Genomic DNA, 26010 nt, shown 5'->3' with positions numbered 1-26010 from the left:
GTCTCGTGGTTTGTGTGTGTGTGTGTGTGCGCCTGTCACACTGTGTGTCATTTTGAGAAGCCTGTAGGCCCACCAAATTCGCTGAACATGCATTTCCATCCATTGCTACTCTCAAAATCCAGGGGTAATCTTCATTTTGCATCTCCTTAAAAAGTTAACAAAGAGCATGTATTCATGTTCATGTATGTGAGCCTTGCGCTCCTGTGCCGGCATGCATACGTTCATGCATTTATGTGGATGTGCGTGTATGTGTGTGTGCTGGGACCTCTCCCTGTCTGGCTGCTGGACAGAGTGGCATGGGCTTGTCTCTGGCTGTGGTTGTCAGACTGTCCCAGCGGTATGAAGCCTGCTGCTTTATTGGGCAGCTCAAACTGCTGAGGCAGGCCTTCTGCTGGCGCTTCGAGCTCTGCCAAAGCCAAATGGAATTACACAACAGATTTAACCCTTCAGGTCGTATGTGGATTCTCTTGAAAAGCATTGATTCAGTGGAAAATGCACTTGCTGGGTTGATAAGGCGGCTTAATCTTTTCTAACCTTGACATAATCTTTTGTTTGAAAAGATGGTACTTGCCTTACAGATTAGGTTTGAGCCGTATAAGTTGTATCAATCATGAGTCATGTGTAAAAATGATAGTTCTGGTGACTGAATATTGTGTCTTCTTTTACTTGGGGGTTTCCCTCAAGTTTTTCTTTACATAAGCCTTAAGATCAAGTCTTTGCTCCAGTGGAGGAATCGCTCTCCTCTGCCCTACAGTGGTCAAAGCAGGTTACTGCTTCTCAGGGGAACAACAACACTTGAGTTTACTGTGAAACTGGGGACTACATGAAGACACCCCCCGCCCCCATGCACATTTAATCTGAGTTTTTGAATCAAGGCAAGTTTCAACAAAAGGCATTTCAACCTGTATTATTTCTCTCACTGGATCCCGTAGATATAGTAGGCAAAGATTTAAGCATTTGCATTGATTAATATGGCAAAAAAGGACACATACACACAAATGCCATCAAAAAAATGTCATTTTCTCTTTTTGTGTTGACAAACTCTCTCAGGACATATTATTGTGCTTGCTCAATAACATGTAATTGTCTCATGCAGTCAGTGAAAAGACTCTTCATTTTGTGTCATTTAGACCCAGGGTACATTTTAAGAGTCAGAACAGGATGCCATGACAGTGACATTATGTTGTTATTACAGTCTTTTGAGTAGTAAAATGAAATCAACCTGTAGCAGCAATCTTTTATGTTTCCTTTTTGTTTATTTATATCCTTTACAAAGTGATTTTGAAAGAGTCGTTGTGGTGAAGAAATGATTTGGCTGAATGAAGTGTGTTTTTATTGTCCATGTCACACTACTTTGTTTCACAGCAACACAGAAACAGTCTCACAAACTTCCAACTTTAAAAATGGACTGCAGTACAATATTACACCAGTAAAACAGCAATAGTCTTATCACAATGTTTTCACTTTGACACAGTGGTTGAATATACAAACTATGCTTTTCACCATCTGCAGACCTTTGATTGACGCTGTGGGTTTAACAATATGTCATGCATCACAAAATGCCAAAAATAGGATTTCTCCAACAGGAAAAAAAATAACACTAATGAAAACTTGAGTAGATCTGCCAGTGTTCATAGCAGATACTAACATTTCTCTAGACTGCTAATCACTACATACTGTTGTTGTTTGATGTATGATAACACACCCCTCGTTCAGGAGGCAATGGGACACTGATCATACTGTATACACAAGAAACATGTCTTAGCTTCTCACATTCAAAAGTCAAATGGAATGGTGAACTTCTCTGTAACACAATAAATAGCTTTAACAGTGAAACTTCAAAATCAACAGCAGCAATTTAACAGCACGTCACAGGGACTTTTTGAAACTACAAACCAAAAACATTCTGAGACTACTTTCACTTGAAAAAGACATTTACAAACGCTTAAAATACTGCATGTAATGATCCTTTCATACTGTGCTTTGGGGCATCTTTATTTTATCAAATACTTAATTTAGCTGTTTCTTTAATCATCTCCTATTGAGTCAGATCTACCACTCTTTGTTCTCACCAGTCAGACAGCTCCATAAAGTCCTCCAGCTCACTCATGGTTATTATATCACGTGGCTGATATTGTGAATAGACTGCGTTATCATTTTCACAGACTGAGCTTCCTGCAAGCTGGCTGTTTGTGTCACACTCTGGGAGCGACTCATATGGACCATGTGTGTTGCAAACTGTGTTATATGTTTTGTCTTTATCATTAACCGTGTCCATGTACGGAGTCTTCTCTGGGCTGTAGCGATGCCCTTCAGAGTTCTGCCCCATTTCAGGGGCTGGATATCCATAGCTGTGGCTCTCCCTGACAGGCTGCTGGTCCTGTTGGAGAGTCACAGGAGCTGATGACCTGTTGTGGGGCACAGAGTTGATAGCCGCAGGTTGGTAGCCTTGGGGATAACCATAGTAGCCTTGATAAGGCACGTGGGGCTTGCCAACTGGAGCATCCTTGGGGAGGGGCTGTTGTTGTGGTTTCACGTGAGTCTGGGGTTGGAGCTGAGGCTGTAGGTACGTTTGCTGGGATCGTGGTCGGCTGGTGCTCTTGGCAGACTCGCGCACATTTAACTGAACATACTTTCCCGTCTCTGGGTCGAAGAAAGTCTTCGTTTTCACTTGAACAGGCACATCCACTACGAAATACTGACCAGAGCCGAGGTCTTGCAGCACCTTACGCTGGGTCAAGGGGTAGGACTGGGGGTAGCTCGACTCTACATGGTACTGGGTCACTGGAGCTGGATGGTTGGCATGATGGAGAGTGGGAGAAGAGGGAACATCAGCAACTGTCTTAAGATTAGCATGATGGGAAGCAGGGCCAGCAGCATGAGGTGAGGCAACAGGAAGGGAAACAGGGGTAGTAGCGTGAGGTGTGGCAACTGGGAGGGAGATAGGACCAGTGGCATGAGGGGAAGCATAGCTGTGGGAAGATTGCTCTGTGTGGGAGGAAGGCAAGCTAGACCCCAATATTGGCGCATGAGTGAGGGAGACAGGTGGGGAGAAATGAGGGGAAGCTACAGCATGGTGGTTGGAGGAGCGTACCTCAGTGGAGGAGGAGGAAGGAATACTGGAGACCTCTTGAAGAGCAGCGCTGTCTGTGACAGTTTTGGACAACTCCTTCTTGATTCTCCGCGTGGTCAACCTTTTCGCCCTGCGCAAGGCTTTTTCACTCTTTGGGGGAACAGCTGGAGGCTTGCCAAGAGAACGTGACACATCACTGCTGAAGCTACAGGCTGATTCTGGCCTCTCGTAGTCATACAGACCTCGTATATCTGCCAGGTCTGCTGCACTGGTGGCGAAACTCTCCACATCCTCTGACATGTTGCTGACGATAGAGCGGGAGTCGTCTTCATCCAGAGCGAGGCTCCTCCTGGAATAAGGCCTGTAATGTGGGAGAGGACCTGAGAAATCCTGTGATGAAGATGCTGGCTGAAAAGTTGAAGATTCTTTGATAGCAGCAAGATGGACAGGAGTTACAGCACTGCGTCTCATTGTCTCTTGCTCTTCCTCTCCTCTCTCTGACCCCATGGGTGAACCCACTCGGAAATCCTCCCCAAAGGTCTTATGGAAGCGCGGTTTAACTGACTTGGTGAAAGAGGAACCTCTGATGGTGTTATCCTTCACCCTGAACATTGAGGGTTTGACTCCCAGAGCAGGAGAGGAGGTGTTGGAGCGGGGCAGACATGGAGCTGGAGATGCAGGGGCATGTGGCCTGTAAGGCCTAGTGTGGGAGTCCTCAGTTGAGATGAGCCCTGATGGATTGTTTCTTTGTTGGAAAGGTAAAGGGGAGCATTGTTGTCTTTCTCTGTGTTTCCTCTCTGATTCTATTGAGGTGATAGCATAGTACTGCAGAGCATCCGTCCTCTGTGCTCCCTTTTTCTGCTCCTCCATTTGAGCAGCTCTCTCCTTCTCTTTGTAAGTGGCTAACTTTTCTTCTTCTCTCATTTTAGCCCTGATTTCATCCTCTCTTTGAGCTAGCATCTGTTCTTGTGCTACTCTCTGCTGTTCCTCCTCTTTCAGTGCTGCTTGACTCTCCTCAAGGAGTCTGGTCCTCTCCTCTTTGGCTTGCTTTTCTTCTCTTTGTTTTATAAGTGTTTTCTCTTTTTGAACAGCTCTCCGCTCCTCCTGCTCTTTCTGTGTTCTCAACCATTCCTCTCTTGTCTGTCTTTCACTCCTCTGCTTTTCAATCTGGTGCCTGGTCTGTTTGTTCCTCTCCTCCTCTGAATTTTCAGCAGCTTTCCCCTCCTCTCTCTGTTTTCTTTTCTTTTCCTCCTCAATATCTAGTATATTCTCCTCACTCTGTTTAGCTCGCCTTTGTTCCTCCATCAGAGCAGCTCTTCTTTGCTGCTCTTCCTGAGCTGCTCTTCTCTGCTTCTCCTCAATCAGAGCAGTGCTCCTTTGCTGCTCTTCTTGTGCAGCTCTCCTTTGCTGCTCCTCATGTGCAGCTCTTCTCTGCTGCTCCTCAATCAGAGCAGTGCTCCTTTGCTGCTCTTCTTGTGCAGCTCTCCTTTGCTGCGCCTCCTCTTGTGCAGCTCGTCTTTGCTGCTCTTCTTCTGCGGCTCTTCTTTGCTGCTCCTCTTGTACAACTCTCCTTTGCTGCTCCTCCTCTTGTGCAGCTTTCCTTTGCTGCTCCTCTTGTGCAGCTCTCCTCTTCTGTTCCTCTTGTGCAGCTCTTCTTTGCTGCTCCTCTTGAGCAGCTCTCCTCTTCTGCTCCTCTTGTGCAGCTCTCCTCTTCTGTTCCTCTTGTGCAGCTCTTCTTTGCTGCTCCTCTTGTGCAGCTCTCCTCTTCTGTTCCTCTTGTGCAGCTCTTCTTTGCTGCTCCTCTTGTGCAGTTCTCCTCTTCTGCTCCTCTTGTGCAGCTCTTTTTTGCTGCTCCTCTTGGGCAGCTTTCCTCTGCTGCTCCTCCTGTGCAGCTCTTCTTTGCTGCTCCTCTTCTGCAGCTCTTCTTTGCTGCTCCTCTTGGGCAGCTTTTCTCTGCTGCTCCTCTTGGACAGCTTTTCTCTGCTGCTCCTCTTGTGCTGCTCTTCGTTGCTGTTCCTCCTGCGCAGCTCTTTCTTCCTCTAGCTGTTTCCTCCTCCTCTCCTTGTTCTCTTTTATCCGCTCTTCCTCCTCAATCTTTATTCTCCTCTTCTCCTCATTCTCTTTCATTCTCCTTGCTTCTTCTTTTTGCTTTGCTCTCTTCTCCTCTTCTTTCTGAGCAGCTCTCTCTTCCTCCACCTGTTTTGCTTTTCTTTCTTCCTCTGCTCTTCTCTCTGCTTCTCTCTGTTTCTCCCGCCTCTCCTTGATCTTAATAGCTATAGCCTCCCGCTCTCTTGCTCTTCTCTCCTCTTCCCTCTGAGCAGTCCTCCTCTCTTCTTCAGCCAGAGAAGCTCTACTCTCCTCTACCATGTGCTTTATTTTCATGTCTTCTGCTCTTTTCTCCATTTCTATCCTAGATGCTTGTTCTTCCTCCAATGGTTTTGCCCGGCTCTGCTTTGCTGTGGTTTCTTTGTGGCTGGTTGCAAGTCGTTCTTGTCTCAGTTTTTCTGGTCTCTCAATCTTAGCCTGGGCATTTTCAATCTTCCCATCTTCTCTTGGAGTTGGTTGTTTACTTTCCTTTATGTTGTGCACCAAAGTGGGTTGTGCATGAGAGCTTTTATCCATTCTTTCAGCTTTTGAGGAAACTTCTTCAAGCCTTTCATGTGGCTTGGAGTTATCAGCTGGCTTCAGGTGTTGTGGCACAGAAGTGTTTCTTGGCCTGTTGGCTGCAGAGGATGGAGTTGATGCTTGCAAGGGAGGATTACTTGGCTGATGAATGCTTTGATGTACTTGACAAACTCTTTGGGTATCAGTTCCAGACACTTGTTCTTCCCTTCCCTTGTTCTTGGGATTAGTTGCAAGCAACTTGTGTCTTTCTTTGACAAGTTGTGCATGTTTTGCCCCAGTGTCTAATACATTTTCATTGGATTTGGCATCTAAAAGCATTTTCTCTTGTCTTTCTTTGTCTCCCAGTTTGAACATCCCGGTCCTTTGGTGTTCTTTCTCCGTAATGGGAAATACCAAGGGTTTTGGCTCTTTGCTGACTTTGGAGCTGACCTCTGTCTTATTTGGCAAACTTTTCCCTTTCACAGAGAGGTCTTGTGGGTCAGCAGTGAACACTGGACGTCTGCTATGACGAGTCTGTATTAGTGGAAAGAATCCTTCCTTTTTGTTGGGTGGGAATTCCTGAATTGTGTTTGCACGGTCTTCTGAAACAATTACTTTTAACCTGGCATAGTCTGCAATTGCCGATATCTCTGGTATTGTGGATGTCCTTTCTTTTGGTTTTGGTTTAACTTCAGGCTTTTCTTTAACAGTGTTTTCTCTTATTGGGTGTGCATTTCTTGAGCTCTGTTTCTCCCTTGCTGATAAATTGGACTGGTTCTCTGTGTGCTGCTTTCTGATATGAACATTTTGACCTGCCTCTGTCTTCTCGTTTTTATTACTCTGTCTCTCAGTGGGACCATTGCTCTGTTTTGAAGGCAGATTATCTTCTATTTCCCTGTTTTTCTTTTTCATGTCGTCATCTTGAACACACACTGAACTTGATTCCACTGTTTTCATTTGACTTTGATCCAATGCAAAGACTTCATTTTTTCCTTCATTGTATGGTTCATTGCTGATAGCTGCCTTGTTCTGCAGTAATGCTGGAAGTTCCCTTCCCTTTGAAACAGCATCTGATCTATCGCCAACATTTGCACAGTTGTATGTTTCATTGTTTGTTTCTGCCACCCCTTGCACTTGAAAGTAACCTCCCTCCTCTGGTTGTAGCGTGTATTCATCCACTGATTTCCCACTTTTATCAGGTTTCTCAGGCTTTCCATTTTCAGCTTGAGTATTCTCACTGGTTGCATTTATGCTGTTGTGCTGATTGCTGATTTTCAATGAATTATGCAGTTTTTTCACACTGGACAACATGTTTTGTACTCCCAATTTGTCTTCCAAACTGTCTTTCATCTGTTTCTCACTGCTTGCTGGAGTGAGGGCTTTGGTTCTGTCTTCATTGTGTAAAATGTTTTCATCTTCACTGGGCAGTGCAACATGTTTAGCTGAAACTACATCAGAGGGAACAGTCGTGACATGAAGTTTTTCCACCATTTTCAGGTTGTCCTTCCCAGTCACTGCTGGCACAACTCTGATTGAAATGCTGCCTATATGCACACTATCATCCATTTGATTATCTTCTTCAGTGTGTGTCTCTTTACTCTGATGTTTTGGAGATGGATGTATATTTTCATTCTCAGTTAAATGGTTAGAGGGATTGGTTTTGTTGACTGGCTTTGGTGGTGTTTCCTCCAGTGGGGGTGCATTCTTGTCATCTATGCTCCTGCTTTTGGATGGGTTTATGACCGCTGTCATATCATCTTTCACAGATGCCTGGGCATCGTGTTTTATCAGAGTTTCAGCATGAACTCTGTTGGAATCATTTGTGTAGTTGACTCCTGTGTTCACCATTGTGGCCATGAAGTTCTCACTGGTGTGTGCTGTTTGGCTTTTTCGTGGATTTTTCTCGTCGGTATTACTCTTCACTTCATCTTTCCTTATGTTCTGTGCTGAGCTCTCTTCTGCCGTTTTATTTGTGTAGTCTTTGGTTTCTCCTGCTATTACGTCCTGTTTGTAGAGATCGGGTTGAGTTTCAGCCGACACTTTATTTTTAGCAGGTACAGTGACTGTGGAGGGCACACCTTTTTCAGCCTGTGGTTCTTGGAGTTGTGTTTGGGGTCTTAGATTTGTAGAAGAACTCACTTGCTGGAGATTAGTCCTTTTCACAGTGACATCCTCTGACACGTTGTTCTGTCTCGTCTCCAAGGTTGAAGTTTCTTGCACGTTTTCAGAAAGATTAGTCATGCCAACTTTAGTTTGAGCTTCCTTCGCTGTGGGATGAGTATTCTGTAAAACTCTCTCCTTTGCCTTTCCTCTGACAACCTCTATTGAAGATATATTTCCCTTACCTTCTTCTAGACATGAGCTGGGGTGACATATATCCAGATCTGAATTACTGCACTCTTTCTCTTTTACATTCATGTGTTCTTGAGTGCTTGTATTCCTCTGACCATTGGTCACAGGTGGCTGTCTTTCTCGTACAGTTACCATTATTCCTGTGATCTGCAAGCTATCATCAGCCACAGGGGTCTCGTTCTGACCAAAGATGAGATTTAGTTGTTCCTGAACTGCTTCATGTTTACTCTCAGCCTTTTCTGCCGTCATAGCTTTGCAGCTTTCAGCTTCAACCAGAGCTGCAGCTTGTGATGGATCCTCTTTCTTGTTGAGATGATCAGTGTTGATGGCAGGATTGTCTTTAAGTCTCTCTCTCTGTTTTCCAGAGGATTCTGCATCATTTGCCTCCTGTTTTCCTTGCTTTTTCTTGGGTGCCTGCTCTTTACTTTGAATTGGTGACGTAATTCCAGGCTGATTGTCTTTCTTTTGGCTTTCTACCAAACCCTGATCTGTGCTCATGGTGCAACTTCCTGTCTGTTCTGCTTCTCTGGGTGGGTTTGGCACATTGTCGTTACTCTTTGTGGGTTCTTTGGGAACTTGTCTCTGTGAATGATCTACTAACTGACTGGTGTTTGCTGCACACTCAGCTGGTATTGTAGCAGAGCTGGGAGGTGAAACAGACTTGAGTGGTTCCATCTGTATTCCTGAAGGCTCCATCTGGTGCTTTGGTGTAGTATTACTGGACATTGTGCTTTCATGCTTTTTAGACACTTCCTGTGATGCTGCCCTCTGTCGTATATTAATGCTCTGACTACCTGCTAATTGCTTGGTAGACGTTTTGGATATAAACCCATCGCGTATAGCAAAACCCTTTTCTTTAATTGCTGAAATCTCTTTTTCAGCATGAGCTTTTATCTTGGAAGTCAGAATCTCCTGCTTGGTTTGAGCTCTCTCTTTATGGGACAATGCTCTGGAAGGGGGAAAATGTACATCTTTACCTGGACCTGCACTGTGCTCAGCTAACTTTTGTTTTCTCTCAGTGGGGAGAGGTTTAGGCAAATCTGGATCTCTTTGCTGTGAAACATCAGTGTGTTTCAGAGGCTCAGATTTTCCCAGTGTTTCAACACTGTCAGCCTTCACTTTATCAGAAGCAGGATCATTATTTGCTCCATCTACACTGGTAGGAAAATAATCACCTCCGGATAATTTGAATTCTTTGGATGACTCACTGTAAACATAGTGACTTTCTGCCACATCATTGGATTTAAAGTTGCCTTCTTCCTCCTCCTTACTTTCTGTGTTAACTGTTGTAAATCTGCTTGTGGGGCTGTGTTCGTTATCTGATTTCTCGTTAATCGATGTCTCAACTTTATCAAGAGATAAAGCTGGAGTTTCATTGGCATCACTTGATGAAACATATCCCGCAGCTGACAGCTTGTTTCTGTTTGTTAGAGTTGTATCTGTAAAACCATATTTCTCTCTCAGCCACTTGTAATCATCAGCCCCTCTATTAGCTTGATCTGTACTTTGCCTGCTGACAACCTCTGAGTCTTCCCTCTGTTGACGCATTTGTGTTGCCTGGTCCTGATCTTTGTGCTCTTCATTTTTACTGATATTCACCCTGAAATTAACATCTGTCTTCATTCCATCATCTTTTGTGATAATTGTATTTCTGACTTTGTCTTTTTGCTCTCCTCTCATTTTCTCCTTTATTTTAGCCAATTCTGCTTTAGCTTTAGCTAACTCTGTCTTGACTCTCTCAACTTTATCTGGCTCACTTTTGACCTGTTGTGACATTGTTAGTTTTGCTGCTGTGGGTTTAGCAGACACTCTCTGCATGTTCTCTTTGGTTTGTTCCAACTTTGCCTGCTCTGCCTTTCTGTCGTGAACTTTTTCCTCCTTGGCTTTACTTATCTGAGTTGTTTTTTGCTCTGCATTTGCTTGACCAGCTTGAATTGAATCATCCTCGACTGCCTTAGTGTTCTCTTGTTCTGCTTTAGTTTGTTGCTCTTTAATCTGCTCTAGTTTAGCTTTTTCAGCTTTTCTACGCTCTGCTTCAGCCTGTTCTGCTTTAACCTCTTCTGCTCTGATTTGTTCTGCCTCAGTCCGCTCTCTTTCAACTTGTTCTGCTCTGACCTGTTCTTCCTCAAGCTGCTCTGCTTTGATCCTTTCTCTCTGGGCCTGTTCAGTTATAGCTTGCTTTATTCTTGCCTGCCCAGCCTGCTCTATCTTGGCCAGTTCAATTTTCTTGTGTTCTTCTTTTAGCCTGTCTGTTTCAGCTTGTTCTGCTTTGACCTGCGCCTCTCTCATGTGTTTGACTCCTGCTTCCTCTGTAATATGTTTTGGCTCTTCTGTTGCCGTCTGTACACTGGCTTGCTCTGCCTTTGTCTGATCCTCTCTTGCCCGATCTGATTGTTTCTCTCTGGGCTTTTGAGTCTCTTCCTCTTTTCTGTTCTTATCTTTAGCATGTTCTTTTGCTTGCTTTACTCTATTGATCTCTGTTAGTTCTTCTTTGGCCTGTTCTGCTTTGACTTTCTCTGAACCAGTCTGTCCTGCTAAAATTAAACTAGCCGACTCCACTTTGGGCTGCTCCACTTGAGCCCATTGCTGAGGCTTTGCCAGCTCTGCTTGGGTGTGTTGTGCTTTTGTATGTCCTGCCTTGGCCTGTTCAGCCTTGACCTCAACGAACTGTCTGTGTTCCACCCGGTTTGCCATTGGTGGGGCAGATGTATTGTCAGGGTTAGATAATGAATTTTTCTGCATATTATGTTCAAACTGTGGTTTAGATTCTATTGGCTTGAGACTCTCCATTTCATGCCCCTTGGGAGCTGGTTTTCTCTGACCTGTTTCTTGCATGTGCATAGTTTTGTCTTCATTAGAATAGGAGATGTGTTGGTTTCTGTATTCTTGATCAGCATATGTGTTATAATTCTGTGTCAAATAATTATCTTTCATTTCATTTTCCTTATTGTGTCTGTAATACTTTTGAAGCGCATATTTGTCCTTAAATACTCCAGGCTGCTGTTGTCCATAATAAGCTGGATTTTCTACAGGGTCATTGCTAAATGGAGTATATTGAGGCAGCTGGTTTGAAATGTTAGGATTCACTAATGCAGCCTTTTTGTGAGAAGATGCTCCAGTAAAACTCTCTCTCAACTCTATTTTCTGAAGTTCTTTATTTATACTTTGCTGATTTTCTCCTCTGTATTTGTCTCTTGGTAAATTCAGTTCGTCCGTTATCATGGCTGCTCTTTGGTAAGCCTGTGCGTGCTGGTCTGTTTCCATTAAAGCGGTTATCTCTTGTTTCCATGGAGAGATTTGTGCTTTCAGACTGTGATTTTCTGGGTCTTGGCTGTTTGTTTGTCTCCACCTATCCTGTGAGGACACATTACTGTAATCATGTTTGTTGTTTTTAAACTGCTGATATCTATCCACCTTTGTGAATTCCCTTCCCGCTGTTTCATTAAAATGTTGCTCAGGATTTGTCTTACTTATTAAATATTCTCTGGTTTGATTGTTGTCAGCATTTAGCCTCTGTGTTTCTGTGGCCGCATAAGATGGTTTGAGCCTGTACACACCTCCTCCCAGAGTTTCTGCATTATCTATCATGCCTTGCTTATAGGGAGTAAATAATGATAAGTCTTCATGGAGATTTTGTCCATTAGCCAGCTGATTGCTGGTGTAATTTTCAGGTATGAAGCCAGTGAACCCAGAGTGATGAACCATCTCACCTTGCATCTGAGCTGGCTGGTAATCATTTGAAGTGTATTCTGAATATTGGCCTGCATGTGCTGCTGCAGGTTGAGAATTTAATGTTGTAAATGGCAATCCAGGGCCATGATACTGGTTTACATATTGATGCGAGGCAGCATTTGTCCTGCTGGATTCTTCTACCTGGGGAAATTGAAGATCTGAATCTGGAAAATCAGGGATATCGATCACAGTGTCTCTAGGCTCCTGGGTAAAGGACTGTTTGTTTTTCTCCATTGTCTCCAGGCCTTTAAATTTGGTAGGACTGTAGGTGCTTTTTACTCTTTTCCTGTTGTCTTTGAGATTGAAGAGTAGGCTTGTGGCTCTGGATTTGTAGCTGGACATCCTAACATCAGGAGTGGCTCCCCTGCTTTCTGCTCTCACGGGAGGATGTTCCACAGGTTGAGGGGAATCTGCAAACTGCTGAACCTCTGATGTCTCTGCTTCTTGATGTGTATGGACTAAAGGAGTGAGCAGCTGGCTGATGTTGAAGGGAGTTGTGCTTGTGTGACTGCCCACAACATTTGACGCCACTGGTTTTGCATTATTGCCAAAGGGAATTAAATAATCGTTGCTACAAAGCACTCCTTGTTGATTCGCTGTCATCTCTGTTGTGATATTTTGCTCTGCCATCATTTTGATTTTTTGCTGGAGGGCTTTGACGGAGCTGATGGTGTCCTGGACACGCCGAGACATCTCAATGGTAGGTGATGCAGTTGATGGGCGTTGGGATGGGAACCTGTTAGTTCCCAGGCTCTGCGTCCGCTTCCTGTGGGGGTAATGACCTGCCAACTCTGACTCACACCGCTTCTCCACGGCCAACGTTTTCTGCAGCATTGTGGAAGTTGAGGTGGAGCGTGAAGGAGTGGGAGGAACCACAGGCGCCAAGTTATTCCTCGGGTGTCTGATACCCCTCTCTTGAAACCTATAAGGAGCCTGTGGTTGGGCCTCCAGTGAAAGCTCCTTGTACATTGGTGTCTCATACCATTTCGGGAACTCTGAGCAGTGCATAAACCCTGAGACTTGTCCTTGTTGGAAGGGAAACCTGTTATGGTCCCTCCATACCTTAAAAGGACTAAACTCACTGTGTATAAAGAAGTTTGAGTTACAGTTGACCTGCGCTGACATGCTGTGTTTACTGTGGGAAGATCTCATAAAAGAGGATGCAGAATTCATGTGAGCCACTGCTGCCACTTCAGAGGAGTAGAAGTTGGTGTCTTGGGATGAGAACAGGCCGGCTGAGGGGAAGTGACCACTGTCAAAGTTTTGCTGGTATGATGTAGAGAATTCAGAAAGTTCCCTTTGGATACTCATCAGGGCCGATTTGTCCCAGCTTGTCTCATCATTCCACTCTCTGACTTTACCATCCATCCCCGCTCCATCCCTGTGTCCCTCAGAGTTAAAAGCTCGGATGAGAGAGGAAACTCTGGACCGGCTTCTGCGTTGCTGCGAACTCAACTCTGTGGCTCCATTGCTAAGGAAGGACAGCTGTTCTTCCCTCATGGATTCCTCCTGTTGAGAGGTTTCCATAAAGGAGTTCTGGAATGTGGCAGAAACCCTCCCCTGTGTCCTTTCCCCATAAACCTCCCAGTGTGGATCTCTGTGGATCTCAGCCCCGTACATTCCTCCATGGATCCAGTCCTGTCCATACTGCTGCACCCTGAGGCTGAAGCTCTCATGTGCAGCTCTCTTAAGTTCTTCTCTCTCTCTGTCCTCTCTGTCTCTGTCCTGGCCACTCTGGCCAAAGGCCAGCTGTCTGTCTCTCTGAGTACAGGGTGAAGAAGAACAGAGGTCTGAGTCATTATAAACAGCCTCATCTCCAATGCAGAGACTCCTGAATGCTCGATCTGTCAGATTGCTGACCTCTCGGTCAGTCTCATCCAGAAAGGACCCACCACTGGAGGTGTCACTGTAGCCTCCATCGCTATGCTTTCGATGCCCACCACTCTTTCGGCCTGAGCGGCGCTTCTCAACTGAGGTCATGATGCAGGCCCGCTAACGAAGAACTCTGTCCTCAGTTGTTCAGTCATTCATGCAAACGCAGACCTCAAAATTATACACTCTGCCTGCTGTTGGAGCTACAGGGCCCAGAGTTTGGGCCCCCAGTCTGGATTTTGCACAGCCAGTAGCTCCTAAGGCATTGTGCCTCCTCTGTCCAAAAAAATCCTGGAATTCGTTGTTTTCCTACAGGAGAAAAGAATGGAGAATTAGCCTGAACTTCACTGGCGCTCAGATAACCATTCATCTTAAAAGAAACAGTTTTTTGAAAGTGTTTGCATGATGTGTATGATGTACTTCAGCCTTGACTCAAAGCCTAAGATATACACACTGTTTTCTCTTATGTGAGATCATTTTAAAAACGTGAACTCATTTGGTGCTTACTTTATGATAGCTGGCCTTGATGAGAGGCTTTTCTTTCACTTTGCATTAAGCAGCAATGTACTGTATGTGGCTCTGAAAACAGCCCTGTAAATCCTTCTGGTCAATGACTATGACCTTCAGAGACATGCTGTCAATAAAACTGCACTGTTGCTAGGCACAGTAAAGACAGCCTCACGTGAGATATTTTGGGAAAGCAGGACGCATTGGTACAAACTTAGATGACCACACACACACACACACACACACACATGCACATACACTTTTCTTTTGCAGATGATTTTGATCATCACAGCCAGACACTGATGTTTTGAAAATAATCACAGGTTGGACAAAACTAAAACATTATGCCACATTATCAAAGTGTTAATCTTGATATGAGCTTTACCAAGATAAACCAGCAGGTTAGACAAGGATTTAATATTTTTTAATCTAAATTTGTTTATGCTGTTTTACTTTTTTCAGGTAAAAATGCTCTTTAAATACGTAGGATCCCTAATTATTAATTATTTTTCATAATCTGAGCACGGCAGGCAGAGCGACACTTCATGCAGGAGGTCATTAAGGGAATTTGGGATATAGTACCATTTTGCATTTTATCAGTGCGACACAATAAGGTTTTGCTTTTGGCCCCTGGAAAAAGTTTGGGCACCCCTGGCATAAAGCATAAAACAAGGTTTTGTAGAGGGGCTTTCTTTGCAAATCCTTTTTCAAAAATAACAGCAGTGTTTTTTGACGTGTAAATCTGAAACAGCCAAGGCCATGGTTAAGTGCCGTGACATATTTGTATCTGTTGACAACGTGACTTTTCTTAGCCTTGTTACTCTCACTCATCACTCACAGTAAGCTGGCTGTACTGCATCGTCTGTAGAGAGCCTTCAAAGCTTTACTCGTAATAAATGCAATATGTGATATAATGCAAAACATCAACATCAAAAATAATGTTTAACATCTAAGTAATAAAATCATTTCTTTCTTCCAGCCTGGGGAGAGAGATGTTTTACAGCCTTCATATCACACACTCCCAATGTTGTGCTGTGCCTTTTAAATCAAATGTTTGTACATTTAGCGCAACAAGGTGACGTCATGGGTTGTTCTGGTTAACTTTACTGCATCTGCCAGGCAGCCGTCAGCTTGCTCAGAATATCTAGTAGTTCATTAATATCTTCTGACCTGGAGGCCTTCCATCTCCTACGCATCTACAGATCAACTACACACCACACTGCTGTGCAGACTGGCTATGTCAGCGTCAAATCGAACTGGTGCAGAAATCAAGGGAAATTTTAAATTGTCATGCAACACTGTTCTCCTTAAGCAGATAACAACAGCAACTTATGAGGGCTTGATTTTTAATTTACACGTCACTCTGTCTCTATGCAAACAACACATTCTGTTCAGTAAAGACAGAAGAATCTACATTCATCAGAAAGAGGCATTAAGAAGTCACACACAGTCGTGGTAACTGCCCCTAATTTGAGCTCTTCTTTGCAACAATAATCTGCCAAACTGTCAGGGCGGTTTCTGTTCATTCTTGCATGTGATAGGTTTATTTTTGTCCAGTGACGGGCCTCCAACTCTAAAACCTGACACCAGAGAGGCCTCGTTTTCAGGGACTGTGGTCCAAAACCAAGACTGAACACAGTAAATCTGTCACTTTAGGGTGCAGACTAAAAGTCTCTAAATGTCAGCAATGGTCATTGGAATAAAATAAAATTCTGCCAGTCAATACCTTTAGTAAGTGAATGTGTATTTTCTTTTGGAGATTAAAGCAGGGAATTTTGTCATATCTTTTCTCTATCTGCAAGAAAATGTCCACTCTTACAACTTTGAAATGAGAAGGCATGCAGATGTGGAAGGTTTAACTTTTCTCTGAGGATTTATATCTTCTTTTTAAGTGCCCCCCTTTCAACATGAACATGAATGTAGTGTGAGCTCTGGTCTTACCTTCCAGTTTTATAATCCATAATTTGGGCCTTATTGTAAACTCCTCAAAAGGCTCTGTCTCCCCAAAAAGGCCTTGCTGATCTGATCCTGCCCTGTCACCTCATACAAGCCCTCTCTGGCAGCTCTGGCTCTTTCTATTGACAACAATCCAAAGCAAAAACCTCTATATAGTCCACAGCCAGGTCTGTGAGCGTCTGACCAGAGTCAGGCAGCGGGACTCGGGGCTGGAGACCAGACAGAAATAGAGGAGTAGTCCCAGAGAGAGTGTCCACCATGAGGGGACAGAATGAGGGCTTGGGCTAGCATGGGGATCTGTGAGATCCTTTGGTGTCGAGTGTCAGACGGATGAAACAAACAGCCTCTCAACTATTTATAAATCTGGACAGCTAACTGTTGGCCATTAGCAGCGAGAACTAGCTGTCACAAACTGGGAAAATGTCACAACTGGCTGAGGAAGATGTGGGGTCTAAACCAGGAGAAAAAACTAATTTCCTGAAGATGTGTTATTATTATGTGTGTTGGGTGTAGTTTGGGTGCTCCTTTGGGAGATATAAATAACTCTGCTGGCTCACACTCGAGTGCCCTCCTCTTCGTTGAACAGAGCTTACAAGCACTATATGTAGTGTCAACAAGTGGCTCTTGTTCACCAGCCACCTGCTATCATCACCACTTGAATAACGCTTTCTGTTGACTTAATAAAAATCACATAACAGGAACATTTTAGCAGATTTTACACATTTTCTAATCCATTTCCTTTCACAGAGGTTTCTCAATTGATGCCACATATCCAGGAGGTTCACTTGAACATGAATTTTACACTCACTTATTACAGTGCTAGCAACCTAATCTCCCTGACTACAGCCTCACTCACCCCCCAGCAGAAAAGGCCATAAGGCAGAGGAAGGGGAGGAACTGTACCTCCCCCTTTCACCCACCTCTCTCTCTCCCTCCCCTCTTACAGCCTGCTGCTATAATAGGAGATTGCTGTAGCAGATAGTTTCCTGGGATTCTTGGCGGGTGCAGGGCCAGCCTGGCGGGATGATGGACACACACACATGGGCCTTAATGGAGACGCACTCCTCCACATATGCCCACACAAACACACACATACACACAGATGGTTTTGCATACAGCTCACTAAACTATGAGAAAGGCTGAGGTAATCCCTTTCTAACTAATCTCTTTCCTCCCCTCTAAACGACCTCCACCTCCACACACAGACTCTCCTCACCCACCATTTTTCCTCCACACTGGACTCTTGTCGATCAGTAACATCCGTCTCAAGATTTCTTCCATTTAGATGAGATCATTATTTTCACAGATCTCAATCATCCTCATGTAGAATTTGCTGCTATATCATCTTGTTTTGCTACTTACTTTTGGGCCTTCAGTATTCAGCACTTGTTAAAAATTTGTTTTGATAAATGAAATTTAATTCACAAAAACCTCCTTCAGCAAAAATTAATCCAGTCTCCAAAATGCCCGATTTTTCCACTGAAGTTTAAAGGCTGCTGTGGGGAGTCTGGACAAGTTTCCTGCTGACTAAGTCCCTCTAGTGGACAAAGTAAGAACAGACTTCCACATCCATTTGGTCTTCACTGAGATTTTCACCTTCTTTATACAGATCATATATGATGTTTTTGCACAGTGCAGCTCTCCACCTTGGCTTAAGCAGAGCTGTGCCATGAAGCTACTGAGGACTGTAAGCGCTGATCACAAACGCTGAGGATGCGCTTCCCTGTGCTGAGTAAGGAGGAGCAGAGCTGTGGTTTTGTGGCAGACAGCAGACAGGCACATTACTTGCTGCATTAAGATATGCTTTGTTTGTATTATCTCCATTCAGAGATTCGCTTAATTGATTCTAATTGATTGGGTTATTGATCAGCTCTGTTGCAGAGATGATACTGGGTATTTTGGCCCTTCGCTGGACAGGCACTGAATGCACTTTATGTCTGACTTTGGAAGATGGGTCCTTGAATGGTAAAATTTAGGTGTTGCACCCAGTGTCAGGCAAAAGAATTGTATGTATGTGCCAGTCTGCCTTGAGCATACTCTCTTTTTCTATGTGCCTTATATTGTCTGTGGATGGGTGCATGTGCCCAACGTCTCCCTGTTTCAGGAAATATTTCCCCACATCCCTGCAAAATATTTCATTACTGCAACAAAAGAAGCCCATTAACTGCACTGTAAGAACAGAGTTCAACTGCTGTCCCCCATATTCACCATGTTTGTCTGCTTTTCTGGCCGCTCTCCAGCTAATTTGATATAACAATGCTCCACAAAACCGCCTCAGGACTTTTTTTAGGTGACAGAAAATTATCAATGATGCCACATGCACAGCTGAATGTCAACACCAACTTGACTTGTTTATCAAATATTAAAGCAGTGAATTATGGGCACCATGCAGAACTTAATGATGATCGGAGTCATTATAACTTCAGCATCCTTTGTTTTGGCTAATGATTAAATTCCACAACTACTGTATTCAATTTTGGGGAGATTGAATGTGTTTTTCACGTCTTTTGTATGAGTTGGCTGGATTCCGTCGTCCATATTGGTACATTTTTGGTGAAGGAGCTGATTTATATAAGGATATTGTGTTATCATTAGCTGCCATGTCAGGGGGCTTAACATCTTTGCTCTGGAGCTCTCTCATGCACTTAAAGAAAAATCATTTTATTAGGACATGATGTTTTTGCTAATATTATTTGGGGCATGAATAGATACAGTACCTACTATATAACAGACTTACAATATTATGATGGCAAAAATTTAAGATAAGCCATAATAGGTTCTGATTTTCAAACTTTATTTTAAAGGCATTTTGACTTTTCTGTCCCAAAAGTGTACATTTGTTTTTATGGATGGTGTGTGTGTGTGTGTGTGTGTGTGTGTGTGTGTGTGTGTTTGTAGGGAAATGTGGTGTTCTAATAAAATAAAAATCCCATCAAATCTCAAAAAGTGTTAATGTCACAAGAGAGTGGTTCATAGTCAGTGAAAGCGTCATTTTATTGGGATATTTGTAGGGTATTTACAACATGCACATATAATGGCGTTAAAAAAAAAAAAAAAAAGAGTCTGTGAGTGCTCTGTACTCTGTGTACAACCTGGCACGACTTCTGACATTATCTCCCTCTTCTGTGTCACCAGGGTGTCGCCTCATCAATTATTGAACCAGTACTTCATGGTAATACATAATTTCTTATCAATTATTCATGATAATGTGTGTGTAGTTTACTTAATTGTGTTATTGACTATCAAAAGTAATTTCCTGAAAATCCTCAAGGACGCAAATTGAATCAGCCCAACTACTGGTTGTGTGCTCCGCGGTTAAGTATTCTCAATCTGATCAGCTGATCCTTTATTCAAGAGTCATCCTAGTGAGGAGAGATATTTAGGAATAATAAATCAACCCATGTATTGCCTGTGATAAACTGTGTGAGGAGCCCTGAAGTGATGAGAGATGATATTTTTTAAAATGTAAATTCCACATTAATAAATAGCATATATCATGTTTAATGGGGTTTATTAAACAAAATGCTCAGAGAGAGGAAGAGAAAGAGGAAGAGGGCGAGCGTTCCTAAAAGTAAATAAATAATAAGAGTCACGGTTGCGCTCCTCTCCCGGCTTTAAGGGAAACTGATAAATAATGTATCAGAACAGATGGCTGGAGCGAGAGGCAACAGGAGAGGAACATGAGCGACTACATCTTTAATTGTTTTAAAGAACATGTCACAACAGGACTGGTGTGTTCCCTGTCTGCTGACACTACAGATGCGCTAACAGAGTGGAAGGGACAACTGCCGCTCTGTCACTGGGTCTGCTTCAGCCTGCCTGGGCTTCACACATGAACATACTGTATTCTGGCACATGTACACATTTACACTGAAAATGGCTGATTAATATTAAAGTGCACTTTCACTGTAAAAACCAAAAGAGTGAGCGATTGTTTGAGCCCATTGCTGACCTGATGGCATAAACATTATATTGCCAAAATCCCCACTGCCCTGCCATCACTTCTACACTTACAGTTTACATGCATTAACATTCACAACGTAAGCATCTGTCCTCTTCATGAAAACAAGAAGAAATGTATCAGGATTACTTAAATTCACATTATCAAATAGGTCTTTGTTGCACACATGTATCTATGTTAGTCCATGAAGTAGAGTCCAAGAGTGCACGAAGACACTTATAGATCCAAAACCACACTTGTGCTTCTAGGGGATAACAAGGCCCCAAGATATTCAGCATTTCTCACAAACAATAATAATTTACTGTCAAATAAATATTTTAATGTTTGCATCCATACATTGGGATATCACTAAAGTCTTTCCCAGGCGGTTTCTGGAGTCAGTCAGTTGTGCTTTGTTGCTCATAGGACCAGAGTGGAGTAGAGTAGTAATAACAGGCAGGATCACACAGATTTAGAGTATCAGTACATCCACGTTTATGTCCAGCGCCTCACTTTTTCTCCAGTGGTTCCTTGGAGCAGTGAGGGTGTTTGTCAGGACTGCTGCCCAGGACTGAGACCTTGTTGGTCGTGCTGGGACTGGAGCTGTCTCCCCCTCTTCCCACACTGCCGGGCACCTCGATGGCAGGAGCCACCGTGGGCCTCGCCACCCCGGCTGCGCTCACGCCGACTCCAGACAGGACTCCCACGCCGGCGCCGGGCCCAGTCGCCGCGCCGAGCAGGTTGGCAGACTGCAGCACAGCCTCCGAGTGCTCACGGGCCTTCATGCGCAGGGCGGCCACGCTGGCTGTGCGGTTGCCCTGACAACCGTAGGGTGGCAGGAAGGACAAGCCCATGGGGTCAGAGACGCAGCAGGAGCACAAACCATTCCCTGGAAATGAACAAAAGTGGGGCGCTTGATGAGACTACTGAAAACCAGAATTCCATCATCACATTATCATCTTTAGCACCATCTCCCTCTGCCAGTGAGTGAGGATCATATTCACCTTTCAGTGTGGCGACCTGTGAGAGGGCCTGTGCATAGGTGGCAGAGTTGAGGAGGGTGCCTGGTATGCAAGATGGGAAGAACGGACCACTCGGACCCACCGTCCTGTTGATACTGGGGAAAACAGACAGACTGAATCCAATTATCTAGTGAAAAGTTAAACAGACATTTCTCTATTAGTACACCTACACTTCTAGAAATGTCTGCAGCTGTTTGCTCTTTTTCTACCCGCACTGTGCACTGCAGAGCTGGCTTTCTCTGTGGCTTTAATTGTTTCATAGTCAATTTAATTGGAAGAGTTTATTAAGAACGCAGTGTAATCTACAGAAATCATCCAGACGACTGTCACAGAAATCCACCTGCCTGCAAATCTGGACCAGCCGCCTTCCTGCCACATATTTCTCCTGCTAACAGGACACCAATGCACAATGATAACAGCTTTAACAATCGTCTGTCTTTTCTCACCTCTGCTGCATCTCCAGCGGTTCTTTCTGTTTTCTGCTGTGGTCCACTGGGGACTGAGAGTTGATGCTGCGAGATGGAGGAGTGCCCTCACTCATTTGCTCTTTGCCTCCTTCAGGGTCTGTGCTGCCTCGCTCCGTCTTCCTCCACTTAGCTCTGCGGTTCTGAAACCAAACCTGCATTAAAAGAAAAAAAAGAGAGAGGGAAGGCAAAAAGCAAAGATGATTAAAATAATGACTAATTAAAATTGGAATATTGCTGCATTTACTGAGACATTAACAGTTTGCATTCATTTATTTCATTTATTGAATGCAGCTTTATATCCATGCCACATTTTTGAATTGTTACATATTCTTTTGGCATATCACAGACAAACAAATGCAAACTTAAGTTTCTCTACTTGCCCTTTTTCATTTATCTTGCACATCTAGAGGTTTTTAAATGCACCACACCAGCGCTCTAATGTCCCACAGTCCCCGACTTATCCCAAAAACTTCCCCATCCACAGCTGAGAACATATAGCCAAGTTCTGGTGTCTTAATCGAATGAAGGTCACTGCCTATAACAACATTTAATTGAGCAATTTTTCATTATCATATTTTAATGACTTCCCACTGACAGTTGTGCTGCCCGAGAGAGAGGCAGCTATGATGAAGTCGTTTATTTCCCTATTTAGTGATTGTTTGACAACATCAGATTCGATTAGGACTTGGTTCTAGCAGGCATTAATCATGATGTGTGAATGGAGGTTAGAGTCGGTGTGCATGTGCTCTGCATCCCTCCCATTGTACCGGAGGTATAAATGATGTCAACAGCCAAACAAAACACATGCATTCATTCGGCACAAAGAAAGGACAACATTTTGGTGGCAGGACAACAATACAACCAATGGACTTATCTCACCCCTGCACCTTCCAGCTAGAAGTCGCGCCCCCCCCACACGCACACCCCTCTCTGAATGGGCTATAATTGCTCCATTAATCTCAATTTGCGGCGTGCTCTTAATGCGGGGGAGGCCCATTGACACTTTACAAAAAGGGGGGCAACAACACTACAACAGAAAGGAAATTTATTTTCTAATAATAATGTAAGTTTAATATCCCTGCATACTGCGGTGGATTCATGTTCAGATTTAATAATAGGAATGTGGTAATCGGATTAGGAGGGGAATAATTTGTTTACAATCCCTAATTTACAGCGCTGGATTCCATTATCAAGCCCGCCATTGGGTTTAAGCGATAGTAAGATGACCCTGGGGAACAAAAGGCAAACTATTATATTTCCCACAATTAGATCTGCGCGCACAACAAAACCCAAAAGCAAATCTGGAATGCAGGAAATTACATACAGGACACATAACTTAATTACATGTGGCCAAGTTTATAACGGCGCATATGTGCAGGGCAGGAGCGGAATATAAATTGCCAAATTTAAGGTGCGCGTGTGCGTTTTTTGCTTTCTTTCTTTCTTTTTTTGTGTCTCTGTGTGTGTTTGTCTTTTTAAGTGTGTGTGTGTGTGTGTGTGTGTGTGTGTGTGTGTGTGTGTGCGTGAAACAGAAAGAGTGAGAGAGAGAGAGAGAGAGAGAGAGAGAGAGAGAGAGTTGTGGAGGCTGCAGGCTTTGCCCTCTTTTAAAGCACATCTCTTTTTCTGTGCGCGTTACGGGAAAGGGATCTGCATGGATGATGTATTCCTACCTTTGAGACGCGGACAAATTAGCGAGGAACATTATCGCTGGTTAATTATGAATGACCGATTAATCAAGCTAATCTAATATTCACCATTATGTTGATGTTATTAAAGTGCATCGCCGGAATGACAGAGTGGCTTAATTTACCCTCTCTCGCATGGTCAAACGTGCCCAGGACGCATTGCGCTGCTGCAGCTTACCTGCACCCTGGCCTCGGTCAGGTTGATCTTCATGGCCAGCTCCTCCCGGGTGAACACGTCCGGGTAGTGGGTCTGTGCGAAGACTGCCTCCAAAGCCTCCAGCTGCATGGGCACAAAACAGCAGTTATACTTTAAATTAGTTTATTTTCCACTGATTAGTTTATTTTTTACTTTCATTTGGGCTTTTCTTTCTTTCTTTCTTTCTTTCTTTCTTTCTTTCTTTCTTAATTCCCATTATCCTCATCAGGTCTCTGCTCTTGTTTAAAAATAAAAAGCTTTTAAACTCGCTCACACATTTGGGAAAACAGACTATGAGATGAAATAAGTTAAATCAAACAGGCGTAAATATTGGCCTAACATCAAATTCCCTGCCCACGCATGATCTTCAAAAGGACAAACAAAAGGCCTCATTTCTTGAAGTTTCCTGAACTTGTATTTTGATTTTCATCTGTGCAAAGCAATGGTGCAGTTTTCTTTAAGGTTGTCATCGTATAAAAACCCCTTACAAAGGGTTTTTTTTTTCCTGATCTATCTGCCAAACTCTGCCAAAGTCCTTCATTTTCCAAACTTGCCAATCGTTTTATTCTCTTCCTGCATATTTCAAATATACGTCTTTCGGTTTAAGTGAACTGTCAGATATTTCTTGTTGGCTGTTTCTATCCTGGAAAATAATTACCTGCTGTAAAGTGAATGTTGTTCTGTTTCTGCGCTGTTTTCTACGTAGAAATCCATCATCGAAATCAGCCGGGGCGTGGTTGCCAAAACCGCTTGAATTCACTGGAAAAAAAAAGAAAAAAGAAAAAGTTTATTGAAGAGAATTCAGTCACCTCATAAAATGAGCTTTACAGTCACATGTTTGCATCTAAATTAATTCAGTAAATTTGTTAAAAAGATCACTTGAATTCCATGTTTGTTTGTTTGTTAAAAAAGAAAAGAAAAAAGAAATGCAGAGAAAAAGGAGAAGACTAAATATTGACCAAAGCAGACTAGATAAGGGAATTTATTGTCTGGCACATTTTGTCTTTCCATTAGTTGCATGAAACATTGATGTCGGGTGTCTGATGGGAACCATGACGGACTAAGAGGCATGACACCCAACATCTGTGCCCGGGACAGAACGCCCCCTCTGCCCCGGGGCCAAACCACCAGCGCTTTTCACCAAAACAACCCGCAGATTGACATAAGAGAGGCAAAATCAGACGTAAGCTTGTAAATCCACCTTTGAATTTGTGGAAAAATACCCGCTGATTTACACCGACAGAAATGTTTATGGAGACGCATGAGCGTCCAACCTATTTCAGTTTTTAAAGGTGTCAAATATCTGTTTTTATATCATGTTATTGTGATCAGTGACCGCGAATCAGAGCTCGAAACTCCTAATTTATAGCTGCATGAAGATAAGTTTTGCCTGTATAGGCCTGGGTCACTTTTATTCTTAACTGAAGACGATCATAAAAAATAGGAAAAAAGAAAAAAAAATCTGTTCAGGCCTTTTTTTCCGCTCATCCAACAACCAAACACGCTTTCTGCGCGCAAGAGCGCAGCCTCAACATCGCAAAACTTTTCAGACTCCGGCTTTAAGCGAGTCATTTGAAAACAACTCGCAGCAGAAAATGAAATCAACCGAAAGCAACGCTGTTAAAATGCAGAAGAGGAAAAACTTACATGTGTTGGAGCGACAGCACTCTCCGTCCAGCTGAGGCGGACAGTGAAAGTAGAACATCCTGGCGCGTCTCTGAGCCGCGAAACTGAACCTGGAATAGAGACAAAACTTTCAGCCCGAAGCCTCGGCTCGACTACAGCTGCTGCAGTGCGATTCGGCTTTCGTGGTGGGAAATTTTAACACATCAGATCGTCCTAAGAAGAGGAGGCACCGCGCGGCACTTCGGAAGATGCGAAGTTGATGCGAGAGAGCATCCTACCTGCAGCGAGGATGCTGATGTGAGTGACTTCCCGCTCTAGAGAGAGGAGGCTGCTGCACTTCCTCTGACTCTCTGACTCTCTGTCTGGGAGTGTCCAGATCCCCCTCCCTCCTCCCCCCTCTCTCCTTCTCTCCTACACACACACACACACACACACACACACACACACACACACACACCACACTCACATCTCTCTCTGTCTCTCTCCGGGAGTGTCCAGATGTCTCTATAACTGTATAACTGTCTACAGAGTGTTAAGGCTTTCAGCTAGTGTCGCAGAATCTCACGCCTAATTGGTCCTAATCGGATTATCACGGCTTTGTCTCTCTCACCCCCAACCCCTGGTGTGTGTGTGTGTGTGTGTGTGTGTGTGTGTGTGTGTGTGTGTGTGTGTCAGAGAAAGACAGAAAAAGAGAGGGGGAGAGGGGAGACATACCCAGGGTGGCAAACGGCAGCTCTGCTCTGGTGCCAAAAAAATTCATCACAAGTGATTGTTATTCCAGAGTCAAGCATATTCCCTAACCATAAACATGCACACATACCCGCTGCACTTTTTATTTGGTTCTTTCATATATTAAAAAAAGGAGGATGACTGCTTTTGGGTTTTAGATTGACTGTCGGGTGGGTTAATTGCTCGTCAGGGTGTGTTAGGGGGTCCACTTTACAAGGGGTTGCGCATGTAGAACACTCACAAGGCCAA

At 43.7% G+C, this 26010-nt stretch overlaps 2 protein-coding genes across 2 annotated transcripts; both read right to left on the bottom strand.

Annotated features, from left to right (window-relative positions):
- Window positions 1-2068: 2068 nt before the first annotated feature.
- Window positions 2069-13741, bottom strand: c11h10orf71 (chromosome 11 C10orf71 homolog). Its single transcript, XM_076743391.1, has 3 exons — window positions 13390-13741; window positions 11587-13323; window positions 2069-4902 (listed from the first exon to the last, which is right to left on the bottom strand). Exons 1-3 carry the CDS (start codon window positions 13739-13741, stop codon window positions 2069-2071), a joined length of 4923 nt encoding a protein of 1640 aa, XP_076599506.1.
- Window positions 13742-19656: 5915 nt separating this feature from the next.
- drgx (dorsal root ganglia homeobox) lies at window positions 19657-25247 on the bottom strand. Its single transcript, XM_076743705.1, has 6 exons — window positions 25054-25247; window positions 24065-24165; window positions 23389-23490; window positions 21505-21677; window positions 21041-21153; window positions 19657-20925 (listed from the first exon to the last, which is right to left on the bottom strand). Exons 1-6 carry the CDS (start codon window positions 25109-25111, stop codon window positions 20546-20548), a joined length of 927 nt encoding a protein of 308 aa, XP_076599820.1. The 5' UTR covers window positions 25112-25247; the 3' UTR covers window positions 19657-20545.
- Window positions 25248-26010: the final 763 nt, after the last annotated feature.

The sequence above is a fragment of the Chaetodon auriga genome, chromosome 11 (assembly GCF_051107435.1).
Source record: "Chaetodon auriga isolate fChaAug3 chromosome 11, fChaAug3.hap1, whole genome shotgun sequence".
Lineage (NCBI taxonomy): Eukaryota > Metazoa > Chordata > Actinopteri > Chaetodontiformes > Chaetodontidae > Chaetodon > Chaetodon auriga.
This window is presented reverse-complemented; position numbering and strand designations above follow the sequence as displayed.

What these genes read in the sequence shown, in the direction of transcription:
- drgx (XM_076743705.1), bottom strand. Translation starts at nt 25,111, where the DNA reads ATGTTCTACTTTCACTGTCCGCCTCAGCTGGACGGAGAGTGCTGTCGC. An exon ending in GTGCTGTCGCTCCAACACAT is followed by an intron (nt 24,166 to 25,053) that starts GTAAGTTTTTCC and finishes TTTTTTTTCCAG; the next exon opens with TGAATTCAAGCGGTTTTGGC. An exon ending in ACAGGTCGCCACACTGAAAG is followed by an intron (nt 20,926 to 21,040) that starts GTGAATATGATC and finishes GTTCATTTCCAG; the next exon opens with GGAATGGTTTGTGCTCCTGC.
- c11h10orf71 (XM_076743391.1), bottom strand. Translation starts at nt 13,741, where the DNA reads ATGACCTCAGTTGAGAAGCGCCGCTCAGGCCGAAAGAGTGGTGGGCAT. An exon ending in GTATGGACAGGACTGGATCC is followed by an intron (nt 13,324 to 13,389) that starts ATGGAGGAATGT and finishes GGGAAAGGACAC; the next exon opens with AGGGGAGGGTTTCTGCCACA. An exon ending in TGCAGAAACTCTGGGAGGAG is followed by an intron (nt 4,903 to 11,586) that starts GTGTGTACAGGC and finishes GAGCTGCACAAG; the next exon opens with AGGAGCAGAAGAGGAGAACT.